Source organism: Salvelinus namaycush, chromosome 37 (assembly GCF_016432855.1).
Source record: "Salvelinus namaycush isolate Seneca chromosome 37, SaNama_1.0, whole genome shotgun sequence".
In the NCBI taxonomy this organism is placed as follows: domain Eukaryota; kingdom Metazoa; phylum Chordata; class Actinopteri; order Salmoniformes; family Salmonidae; genus Salvelinus; species Salvelinus namaycush.
Genome location: NC_052343.1, coordinates 4,317,449 through 4,329,933, shown reverse-complemented (window position 1 = coordinate 4,329,933; position 12,485 = coordinate 4,317,449). Strand labels below are relative to the sequence as shown.

At 43.5% G+C, this 12,485-nt stretch overlaps 1 protein-coding gene across 1 annotated transcript in view; it reads left to right on the top strand.

Annotated features, from left to right (window-relative positions):
- Positions 1–6,023, top strand: part of LOC120031063 (protein dopey-1-like) — a 38,655-nt gene extending 32,632 nt beyond the window's left edge. The window contains exons 34-38 of the mRNA XM_038976613.1: positions 121–257; positions 659–714; positions 1,105–1,269; positions 1,617–1,746; positions 5,415–6,023. Coding sequence (XP_038832541.1) covers positions 121–257; positions 659–714; positions 1,105–1,269; positions 1,617–1,746; positions 5,415–5,708 — 782 coding nt within the window. The 3' untranslated portion in view covers positions 5,709–6,023. The remainder of the gene's footprint in view (positions 1–120; positions 258–658; positions 715–1,104; positions 1,270–1,616; positions 1,747–5,414) is intronic.
- The last annotated feature ends 6,462 nt before the right edge of the window (positions 6,024–12,485 follow it).

Genomic DNA, 12,485 nt, shown 5'->3' with positions numbered 1-12,485 from the left:
CTTACAAACACACACACACTACTAAGACACAAACGTACACATCCTTCTGTTTTCAAATATTTACACACACACAGCGGATGGCGTATTGACTTATACGAGTGTGTGTGTTTCCCCCGTCAGAGCGGCTGGTGGAGAGTCTGCGTCTGCCCCAGGTGCCCATCCTCCATGCCCAGGTGTTCTTGTTCTTCCGAGTTCTACTGCTGCGCATGTCTCCTCAACACCTCACCTCACTGTGGCCCACCATGATCACCGAACTGGTGAGAGACGCTAGAGCACGCTACAAACACACGCCGCAAAAAAAAAAACGGACGCACTTAGTCAGACACAAGCGACAACTGCCGATGAACAGCCTGATGAAGGCCTACGCCAAGCCCCAAACACCTGCGTTTGTTTGTCCTGCTGTTTATAAATATCTCGATAGAATTTTCTAGAATCAACGTCGGCTTTTTAAGTAAAGTAATGGGTGTCTTGATTGGATAAGTAAGCCCCACTTGTTCTTACAATACTTTTTCGATTACTGAGTTGTGGCTGTCATCCCCTTTGTCTCAAACTACTGTACTATAGATCGTCGGCCAAGATAATAGATTGTTATATATATAACCCTAACAGTGTGTGGCTCTTCTCCTATTTACTTACCTATGTATTTCCTCCCTCTCAGGTTCAGGTCTTTTTACTCATGGAGCAGGAGCTTACTGCAGACGAGGACATGTCAAGGTAACTGTCAATCCACCAAATGGGAGTGGACATGGATTAATACATGACAATGAGAGAATGTGTGTTTTTCCTGCCGTAGATATGATGTGACCTGATAATGATGGATTGGATTGATTGAGTTTCAGGTGCTCAACACACTTTAGATTGTACGGTGGGGAAACTTCCGCCGCCAATGTGTATCTTCAACCTGGGTGACTTTGTAGGGCTGGTTTCCTGGACACAGATTAAGAGTAGACCTGAATTTAAAATCATGTTCAATGGAGATTCTCCATTGAAAGTGCATTTGAGTCCAGGGCTAGGTTTAATCTGTCTGGGAAACTGGTCCGTTCCATCTGAGTCTATGCTGTGTGTATGCGTTGGGTCATGTTTCCATCTGGGTTTGACCTGTAGGACGTCGGGTCCATCGGTGGCTGGCCTGGAGACCACCTACTCTGGAGGGAACGGTTTCTCCACCTCCTATAACAGCCAGCGCTGGCTCAACCTCTACCTGTCTGCCTGCAAACTGCTGGACCTGGCCCTGGCCCTGCCATCAGAGAGCCTGCCCCAGTTCCAGATGTGTGTACTAACCCACTACTCCTGCCTGGATTCATACACTCACATACAGTACATTTATCTGAAGACTGTAGTGCACACTGCACTCTTTCCTTTAGATGTTTTGGAAGGTATAAAAGGTTTAAGCACAGATTGTGTTTCATAACACATGAAAGTATGTTGCGTCACTTTTACCCAAAGAGGTCCTCAAGCCTTTTCACACTATCGTACCGAACGAAATCATTCAGTGATGGCTCATATATTTTCCTGTCACTTTGTCCTTTCCGTCATAAATTGTGTGTGTTTTGCTCAGAGGTGTGAAAAGGTTTATGTGTGTGTAATATTTGGGCATTGGTTGCGTTCTTTCCCAGGTACCGCTGGGCCTTTATCCCCGAGGCATCTGATGACTCGGGCCTGGAGGTGAGACGACAGGGGACCCACCAGAGAGAGTTCAAGCCTTACGTTGTCCGACTAGCCAAGCTGCTGAGGAAACGAGCCAAGGTAACTGCTCTGGTCTACCTTCAGAGCAACATAATGCAAGGCTGGACATACACACATTAGTAAAAGTGACCATTCGCAATGACCATGGTAACTTTAGCTATTACCGACATTTGGGACAACTTAGTGTACCCCTAAGACCAGTAGTGTAGCAGCCTGGACACAGCAGGCTGAAAATCTTTTCCGGAGGCCGTCAGTGGGCGAACATCAGCTGCAGTCCCCGCGGTGTGTTCCATGGGCCACCTGCCGGGTGGTCAAAAGTGATGGCAGTCTTTCACGATTCAACATGTAGAATTTTGGATGAGCTTCAGGGCTAGCTTTAAACCCTTGAGCCAATCAGAGCGCTAGGGCGCTTTCCCCACGTGACAACAAAAATGAAACTTGTGAAATGTAAATGTCAGCTGTGTTCCAGTTTTGTACCTAATTTGGGAAAAAATTAAAATTCTGGCAGACAATCCAGTCAGATAATGGCACACCAACAAAGCACATACAGTTGAAGTCAGAAGTTTACATACACTTAGGTTGGAGTCATTAAAACTCGTTTTTCAACCACTCCACAAATTTCTTGTTAACCAACTATAGTTTTGGCAAGTCGGTTAGGACATCTACTTTGTGCATGACACAAGTAATTTGTCCAACAATTGTTTACAGACAGATTATTTAATTTATAATTCACTGTAACACAATTCCAGTGGGGCAGAAGTTTACATACACTAAGTTGACTGGGCCTTTAAACAGCTTGGAAAATTCCAGAAAAAGATGTCATGGCTTCAGAAGCTTGTGATAGTCTAATTGACATCATCTGAGTCAATTGGAGGTGTACCTGTGGATGTATTTCAAGGCCTACCTTCAAACTCAGTGCCTCTTTGCTTGACATCATAGGAAAATCAAAAGAAATCAGCCTAGACCTCATGGGGGAAAAAATGTAGACCTCCACAAGTCTGGTTCATCCTTGGGAGCAATTTCCAAACACCTGAAGGTACCACGTTCATCTGTACAACCAATAGTACGCAAGTATAAACACCATGGGACCACGCAGCCGTCGTACCGCTCCGGAAGGAGATGTGTTCTGTCTCCTAGAGATGAGCGTACTTTGGTGCGAAAAGTGCAAATCAATCCCAGAACAACAGCTAAGGACCTTGTGAAGATGCTGGAGGAAACAGAAACAAAAGTATATACATATACAGTAAAACAAGTCCTATATCGACATAACCTGAAAGGCCGCTCAGCAAGGAAGAAGCCACTGCTCCAAAACCGCCATAAAAAAGCCAGACTACGGTTTTCAACTGCACAGGGGGAGAAAGATCGTACTTTTTGGAGAAATGTCCTCTGGTCTGATGAAACAAAAATAGAACTGTTTGGCCACAATGACCATCGTTATGTTTGGAGGAAGAATGGGGAAGATTGCAGGCCGAAGAACACCATCCCAACCGTGAAGCACAGGGGTGGCAGCATCATGTTGTGGGGGTGCTTTGCTGCAGGAGGGACTGGTGCACTTCACAAAATAGATGGCATCATGAGGATGGAAAATTGTGGATATACTGAAGCAACATCTCAAGACATCAGTCAGGAAGTTAAAGCTTGGTCGCAAAAGGGTCTTCCAAATGAACAATGACCACAAGCATACTTACAAAGTTGTGGCAAAATGGCTTAAGGACAACAAAGGCAAGGTATTGGAGTGGCCATCACAAAGCCCTGACCTCAATCTTATAGAAAATTTGTGGGCAGAACTGAAAATGCATGCGCGGGCAAGGAGGCCTACAAACCTGACTCAGTTACACCAGCTTTGTCAGGAGGAATGGGCCAAAATTCACCCAACTTATTGTGGGAAGCTTGTGGAAGGCTACTCGAAACGTTTGTCCCAAGTTAAACAATTTAAAGGCAATGCTATCAAATACTAATTGAGTGTATGTAAACTTCTGACCCACTGGGAATGTGATGGAAGAAATAAAAGCTGAAATACATCACTCTCTCTACTGTTATTCTGACATTTCACATTCTTAAAATAAAGTGGTGATCCTAACTGACCTAAGACGGGGATTTTTTACTAGGATTAAATGTCAGGAATTGTGAAAAACTGAGTTTAAATGTATTTGGCTAAGGTGTATGTAAACTTCTGACTTCAACTGTACATATATATTTTTTTTTAAAGAAACGTCCTCTCTGTCTACTGGGTTTATTTTCAGCAAACTTAACATGTGTAAATATTTGTATGAACATAAGATTTAACAACTGAGACATAACAAGTTCCACAGACATGTGACTAACAGAAATTGAATTATGTGTCCCTGAACAAAGGGGGGGGGGGGTCAAAATCAAAAGTAACAGTCAGTATCTGGTGTGGCCACCAGCTGCATTAAGTACTGCAGTGCATCTCCTCCTCATGGACTGCACCAGATTGGCCAGTTATTGCTGTGAGATGTTACCCCACTCTTCCACTAAGGCACCTGCAAGTTAACTGACATTTCTGGGGGGAATGGCCCTAGCCCTCACCCTCCGATCCAACAGGTCCCAGACGTGCTCAATGGGATTGAGATCCAGGCTCTTCGCTGGCCATGGCAGAACACTGACATTCCTGTCTTGCAGGAAATCATGCACAGAATGAGCAGTATGGCTGGTAGCTTTGTCATGCTGGAGGGTCATGTCAGGATGAGCCTGCAGGAAGGGTAACACATGAGGAGGATGTCTTCCCTGTAACACACAGCGTTGAGATTGCCTGCAATGACAACAAGCTCAGTCCAATGATGTTGTGACACACCGCCCCAGACCATGATGGACCCCCCCACCTCCAAATTGATCCCGCTCCAGAGTACAGGCCTCGGTGTAGCGCTCATTTCTTTGACAATAAACGCAAATCCGACCATCACCCCTGGTGAGACAAAACCGCGACTCGTCAGTGAAGAGCACTTTTTGCCAGTCCTGTCTGGTCCAGCGACGGTGGGTTTGTGCCCATAGGCGACGTTGTTGCCAGTGATGTCTGGTGAGGACCTGCCTTACAACAGGCCTACAAGCCCTCAGTCCAGCCTCTCTCAGCCTATTGCGGACAGTCTGAGCACTGATGGAGGGATTATGCGTTCCTGGTGTAACTTGGGCAGTTGTTGTTGCCATCCTGTACCTGTCCTGCAGGTGTGATGTTTGGATGTACCGAACCTGCGCAGGTGTTGTTACACGTGGTTTGCCACTGCGAGGACGATCAGCTGTCCGTCCTGTCTCCCTGTAGCGCTGTCTTAGAGGTATCACAGTACGGACATTGCAATTTATTGCCCTGGCCACATCTGCAGTCCTCATGCCTCCTTGCAGCATGCATAAGGCATGTTCACACATATCTTTTGGTGTTTTTTAGAGTCAGTAGAAAGACCTCTTTTTAGTGTCCACAATTTTCATAACTGTGACCTTAATTGCCTACCGTCTGTAAGCTGTTAGTGTCTTACCGACCGTTCCACAGGTGCATGTTCATTGTTTATTGTTCATTGAACAAGCATGGGAAACAGTGTTTAAACCTTTTACAATGAAGATCTGTGAAGTTATCTGGATTTTTACGAATTATCTTTGAAAGACAGGGTCCTGAAAAAGGGACGTTTCTTTTTTTGCTGAGTTTAATATGTGTAGTCATAGCTATATAAAGTCACAGCTCTTTGCTCATTCTGCTGTCATCTGTTTCCATCCCATAGAAGAACCCAGAGGAGGACTGTTCCCTGCGTACTCTGTCCTGGGAACCGGGCCACCTCACCCTGACGCTCTACATGATCCGCAGTATGGAGCAGCTCCTCCCTTTCTTCAACCTGCTCAGCCAGGTGTTCAACAGTAAGGCCAGCAGCCGCAATGCCGCCTCCAGCCACTCTGGGCCCTCTTTCCCCAACAAGGAGGGCAAGCTGGAGAGCCAAAAAGTGTTCTGGAGCCGGGCACGGCAGAATATTGAGGAGATGGTGGAGAAAGACTTTCTAGAGGGCCTTATCAAGACGTGAACACGAGGGACAGAGGGTATTTTCCGAAGGGAAATAAATAAATTAAAAACACTAGTGAATTAAACTCATCTTGTATATAAGGGAACATATTAGGGACATAAACCATGGGAACTAAAAATGTATCAAGTTTGTACATTTTTTTTCTTCTATTTATAATGACTGTATTTTACTTTTCAAAGGCTTTTAATTATTTGTATATACAGGGCAGCTGTGAAGACTGACTGACAGTTTGTGCAAGACCTCTCTGGGACAATGTGAATATGCTGTGCAATTCTATATTGTTGTGACTTACTGAATTAAAGACTTATCATGAGATCTACATGCCCTGTGTGTCTCGGTCTCACCCTCACCATGGACAGACAAGTTATTTGAAATGGTTTGAGCATCATAGAGAGTGGAATGCACTTAAAGGTCCAGTGCAGTCGTTTTTATCTCTATCACATTTTTGTTTAGCAATTAAGTACCTTACTGTGATTGTTTTCAATTAAAATTGTCTAAAAAATAGTAATAGCTTCTTGGCAAAGAGCAATTTCTCAAGCAAGAATTTCGCTAGGACTGTCTGGAAGTGGAGAGGGGAAAACTGAAAGCTAGCTGTTATTTGCGGAGAGGTTTGGAACTCTCTTATTGGTCTATTCACCAGTCAGGCCAAAACTCCATCCCACCAAAACAGGCTGATATTTCACACTGTCTTTTCAAACTGCTCTCACACCAAAAGTGTGTGGCAATATAAAACTGGGCCTTTAACATGTTCTCTCTCATATTGTACATAAATAGTCTGATGTGTGCCATTTGTATGCATCATTTCATGTATAGGGTTGGGGATGACTAATAGAATGAATAACCAGAATGTTGACACACATTTTGGCTAGTTACATCCACCACTTTGTGAAATATGATATTCGATAGATTTGAAAAAGACCAAAATTACAATGAAATTAGTATATTAAGACTAATACATTCCTCTACAAGGTTTTGCAGCAGGAGGACTTTTTGGAAGTCTTCCTCAGGCATGAAAACATCCTCACAAAGAGTTAGCGCTTTCGTGGTTTCTCCTGTGGTTGAGAGGTAGAGTTTCTGGCAATATATACGGTGCTAGGCAAGAGAGAGGGCTGACTTGAACATGAATTTGTGTCTATCAAACATTTCCCTCCCAACTTTTCTGTTTACTGTAATGACTGTCCATGTTGAGGCATTGGAAGTACCGCCGTGGCCAAAAGTTTTGAGAATGACACAAATATTAATTTTCACAAAGTCTGCTGCCTCAGTTTGTATGATGGCAATTTGCATATACTCCAGAATGTTATGAGGAGTGATCAGATGAATTGCAAAGTCCCTCTTTGCCATGCAAATGAACTGAATCCCCCCCCAAAATTTCCACTGCATTTCAGCCCTGCCACAAAGGACCAGCTGACATCATGTCAGTGATTCTCTCGTTAACACAGGTGTGAGTGTTGACGAGGACAAGGCTGGAGATCACGCTGTCATGCTGATTGAGTTCGAATAACAGACTGGAAGCTTCAAAAATGAGGATGGTGCTTGGAATCATTGTTCTTCCTCTGTCAATCATGGTTACCTGCAAGGAAACACGTGCCGTCATCATTGCTTTGCACAAAAAGGGCTTCACAGGCAAGGATATTGCTGCCAGGAAGATTGCACCTAAATCAACCATTTGTCGGATCATCAAGAACTTCAAGGAGAGCGGTTCAATTGTTGTGAAGAAGGCTTCAGGGCGCCAAAGAAAGTCCAGCAAGCGCCAGGACAGTCTCCTAAAGTTGATTCAGCTGCGGGATCGGGGCACCACCAGTACAGAGCTTGCTCAGGAATGGCAGCAGGCCGGTGTGCGTGAAGTGAAGACTTTTAGAGGATGGCCTGGTGTCAAGAAGTGCAGCAAAGAAGCCACTTCTCGCCAGGAAAAACATCAGGGACAGACTGATATTCTGCAAAAGGTACAGGGATTGGATTGCTGAGGGCTGGGGTAAAGTCATTTTCTCTGATGAATCGCCTTTCCGATTGTTTGGGGCATCCGGAAAAAAGCTTGTCCGGAGAAGACAAGGTGAGCGCTACCATCAGTCCTGTGTCATGCCAACAGTAAAGCATCCTGAGATCATTCATGTGTGGGGTTGCTTCTCAGCCAAGGGAGTGGGCTCACTCACAGTTTTTTCCTAAGAACACAGGCATGAATAAAGAATGGTACCAACACATCCTCCGAGAGCAACTTCTCCCAACCATCCAGGAACAGTTTGTTGACGAATAATGCCTTTTCCAGCATGATGGAGCATCTTGCCATAAGGCAAAAGTGATAACTAAGTGGCTCGGGGAACAAAACATCGATATTTTGGTTCCATGGCCAGGAAACTCCCCAGACCTTAATCCCATTGAGAACTTGTGGTCAAGCCTCAAGAGGCGGGTGGACAAACAAAAACCCACAAATTCTGACAAACTCCAAGCATTGATTATGCAAGAATGGGCTGCCATCAGTCAGGATGTGGCCCAGAAGTTAATTGACAGCATGCCAGGGCGGATTGCAGAGGTCTTGAAAAAGAAGGGTCAAATATTGACTCTGCATCAACTTCTTGTAATTGTCAATAAAAGCCTTTGACACTTATGAAATGCTTGTAATTATACTTGAGTATTCCATAGTAACATCTGACAAAAATATCTAAAGACACTGAAGCAGCAAACTTTGTGAAAATTAGTATTTGTGTCATTCTCAAAACTTTTGGCCACGACTGTACATTGAAGGCCCGAAACATTCTTGATTGGCAGATTAAAATGTAAAGATTGTTTCATTTTATGTACACAGTTGAACATAACCATATACTAAAGGGGCCTTAATGTATGGAAATGCAGTAGTCATCCTCGTGGACAATCTTAGCCTGGTCCCGTGCTGCCTCTGAGGCCTGGCTGTTCTTTATATATATACAGTGCCTTTGGAAACTATTCAGATCCCTTCACTTTTTTCACATGTTTTTAGGTTACAGCCTAAATAGTATTTTCCCCTAATCAATACTCCATAATGACAAAGCAAAACATTTTTTTTTTTTCTGCTAATTATCTTTAATAAAACTGATGTCACATTTACATAACTATTCAGACCCTTTACTCAGTACTTTGTTAAAGCACCTTCGGCAGCGATTACAGATTCGAGTCTTCTTGGGTGTGACGCTAAAAGTTTGGCACACCTGTATTCGGGGAGTTTCTCCCATTCTTCCTTCAAGTCCGGGCTCTGGCTGGGCCACTCAAGGACATTCAGAGACTTGTCCTGAAGCCACTCCTGCGTTGTCTTGACTGTGTGCTTAGGGTCATTGTCCTGTTGCAAGCTAAACCTTCGCCCCAGTCTGAGGTCCTGAGTACTCTGGAGCAGGTTTTCATCAAGGATATCTCTGTACTTTGCTCCATTCATCTTTGCTTCGATCCTGACTAGTCTCCCAGTCCCTGCCGCTGAAAAACATCCCCATAGCATGATGATGCTGCTTCAATCAATCGATCAAATTTATTTATAAAGCCCTTTTTACATCAGCCGATGTCACAAAGTGCTATACAGAAACCTAGCCTAAAACCCCAAACAGCAAGCAATGCAGATGTAGAAGCACGGTGGCTAGGAAAAACTCCCTAGAAAGGCTGTTGGTACCATTAATGAGATGATGATTTTTTAATCAAATCAATTAACTATATTTACTTATTACGATGATTAAATTAATCATGTAACAATGAACTCATTAGCAATCTTGGGGCACCATGGAAAAAGTTTGTTTAATGAGTTACCATTTCCCGAATGAACTCTAAAGATATAAATACACTACCGTTCAAAGGTTTGCGGTCACTTAGAAATGTCCTTGTTTTTGAAAGAAAAGCTCAATTGTTGTCCATTAAAATAACATCAAATTGATCAGAAATACAGTGTCAACATTGTTAATGTTGTAAATGACTATTGTAGCTGGAAACGGCTAATTTCTTATGGAATATCTACATTGGCGTACAGAGGCCCATTATCAGCAACCATCACTCCTGTGTTCCAATGGCACATTGTGTTAGTTAATCCAAGTTTATAATTTTAAAAGGCTAATTGATCATTAGAAAACCCTTTTGCAATTATGTTACCACAGCTGAAACTGTTGTTCTGATTAAAGAAGCAATAAAACTGGCCTTGTTTAGACGAGTTAAGTATCTGGAGCATCAGCATTTGTGGGTTCGATTACAGGCTCAAAATGGCCAGAAACAAAGGACTTTCTTCTGAAACTCGACAGTCAATTCTTGTTCTGAGAAATGAATTGCCAAAGAACTGAAGATCTCGTATAACGCTGTGTACAACTCCCTTCACAGAACAGCGCAAACTGGCTCTAACCAGAATAGAAAGAGGATTGGGAGGCCCCGGTGCACAACTGAGCAAGAGGAAAAGTACATTAGAGTGTCTAGTTTGAGAAACAGACGCCTCACAAGTCCTCAACTGGCAGCTTCATTAAATAGTACCAGCAAAACACCAGTCTCTACGTCAACAGTGAAGAGTTGACTCCGGGATGCTGGCCTTCTAGGAAGAGTTGCTAAGAAAAAGCCATATCTCAGACTGACCAATAACAAAAAAGATTAAGATGGGCAAAATAGCACAGACAGTGGACAGAGGCCCGGAGTCGCCTCTTCACTGTTGACGTTGAGGCTGGTGTTTTGCGGGTACTATTCAATGAAGTTGAGGGCTTGTGAGGTGTCTGTGAACCCAAACCTTTGAACGACAGTGTATATCGTTATACCAATCATCCATGAATTATCATTATTACCTCATCAGTCTCATTCTGAATGTTGTTGACTTCAAATCTGCTCGAACCATGATGAATCAGCGATACACAAATTGGCTTAATTATTTATTTACTAACTAACTAAATAATCACACAGAATTACATAAACACACACACAGGATAGATTATATATTGGTTACTAACATGATGCAATGAAAATTCCCTAGTGGACTAGCCCGATATGACGGCTTGTTACACAATGAAAGGGGGCGGGAAGAAAGAGCGGGAGGAGGGGAGACAAAGGAATTCAACTATCGAACATGAAGTTGAATAATACTCTCATTGTAAATGTGGATATTTAGCACCCTAACAACCGCTCGTTCTGATTTCGAAATGCAAAGTACATATTTACGCTTGTATGTCTTTGTCGTCTCTTTCTGGTGAAATCAACCTGTCCATCTATGGAGAGTAGTTCATCAGAAGTCTCTGGTTGTCCACCAGAGGTCACCATGTCCTTAGTAGTTGTAGTAGGTTGGTCTCGGAGTGTCTGTTAGAACATATCTTCCAAAGGTGTACCACGCGGTGTTCAGTGGGCTTTATTCTTCACTCTGTTTGTTTAGAATAGATACCCTAGAGATACCTATAGTGGTGAGAGGAAATTGTTCTTTGTCTCTCGTCTTCGGTCGAGTTTCCTAGGCTAACAGTGCATAAACAGCTGCAGACTGAATGTTCCTGTGCAGTCTTCTTCTTCTTCTTCTTCGAGAGAGAAAGAGTTTCAGAGGGTCTTACCATTTTCTGGTATTGTAGTTTCAAACCTTTTTGCCATATCCAGCTCGCGCTGTACTTTGGCTGGTCTTTAGTTTAAAACCATTTATCAGCCGTGTAGCCACCGCTTCACGCTGTCTGGTCTGGTGGAGATTTTCTTCTTCTCTGTTGAAAGTTTCAGAGTTTCTAACCATTTTGTAACTTTCAGCTCACGCTGTTGGTCACGCTGGTCTAATATGTTAATTCTTCAGCGAGTCCTTTTAAGCACTCGCCTTGGAGGGCGGTTCCATCCCGTTGCCACGGTGTCTGTGCTCATGTGGGCGTGGTTACTGACTTGGCAAAAGTCTTTTGATGTTACAGTATTACCTCATTTAGAAGGCAAAAATAACATTTAATTTTCTCACAAATAGTTTCATATTGAATCATATAAGTTCCACAACATTTAGATGTAAGTCTGATAACTGGGACGTATGCATTTGTAGAGTTACCGTTATGTGGTTATACCGTCCTTAATTATATCACAAAACAGCAACTTATTTGACATGATTATTGTTTAGAGCCCCACGAACCATTTACCACATTATTTACATTAGAAATATTATTTCAATGTTTAACCTTTTGATGTTACAGTACTACAAAATCTCTCTCTGTTGTAACAACGGGATTTTTAACTTCCATTTATGCAGAGTGGGGGAGAGAAATTTCACCCAACCGCTTGTGGAAGGCTACCCGAAACGCTTGAGCCAAGTTAAACAATTTAAAGGCAATGCTACCAAATACTACTTGAGTGTATGTGTAACGGATGTGAAATGGCTAGCTAGTTAGCGGGTACGCGCTACTAGCGTTTCAATCAGTTACGTCACTTGCTCTGAAACCTAGAAGTAGTGTTGCACCTTGCTCTGCAAGGGCCGTGGCCTTTGTGGAGCGATGGGTAACGATGCTTCGTGGGCGACCGTTGTTGATGTGTGCAGAAGGTCCCTGGTTCGCGCCCGTGTAGGGGCGAGGGGACGGTTTAAAGTTATACTGTTACATTGATGCTGTTGACCCGGATCACTGGTTGCTGCGGAAAAGGAGGAGGTTGAAAGGGGGGTGAGTGTAACGGATGTGAAATGGCTAGCTAGTTAGCGGGTACGCGCTACTAGCGTTTCAATCAGTTACGTCACTTGCTCTGAAACCTAGAAGTAGTGTTGCACCTTGCTCTGCAAGGGCCGTGGCTTTTGTGGAGCGATGGGTAACGATGCTTCGTGGGTGTCAGTTGTTGATGTGTGCAGAGGGTCCCTGG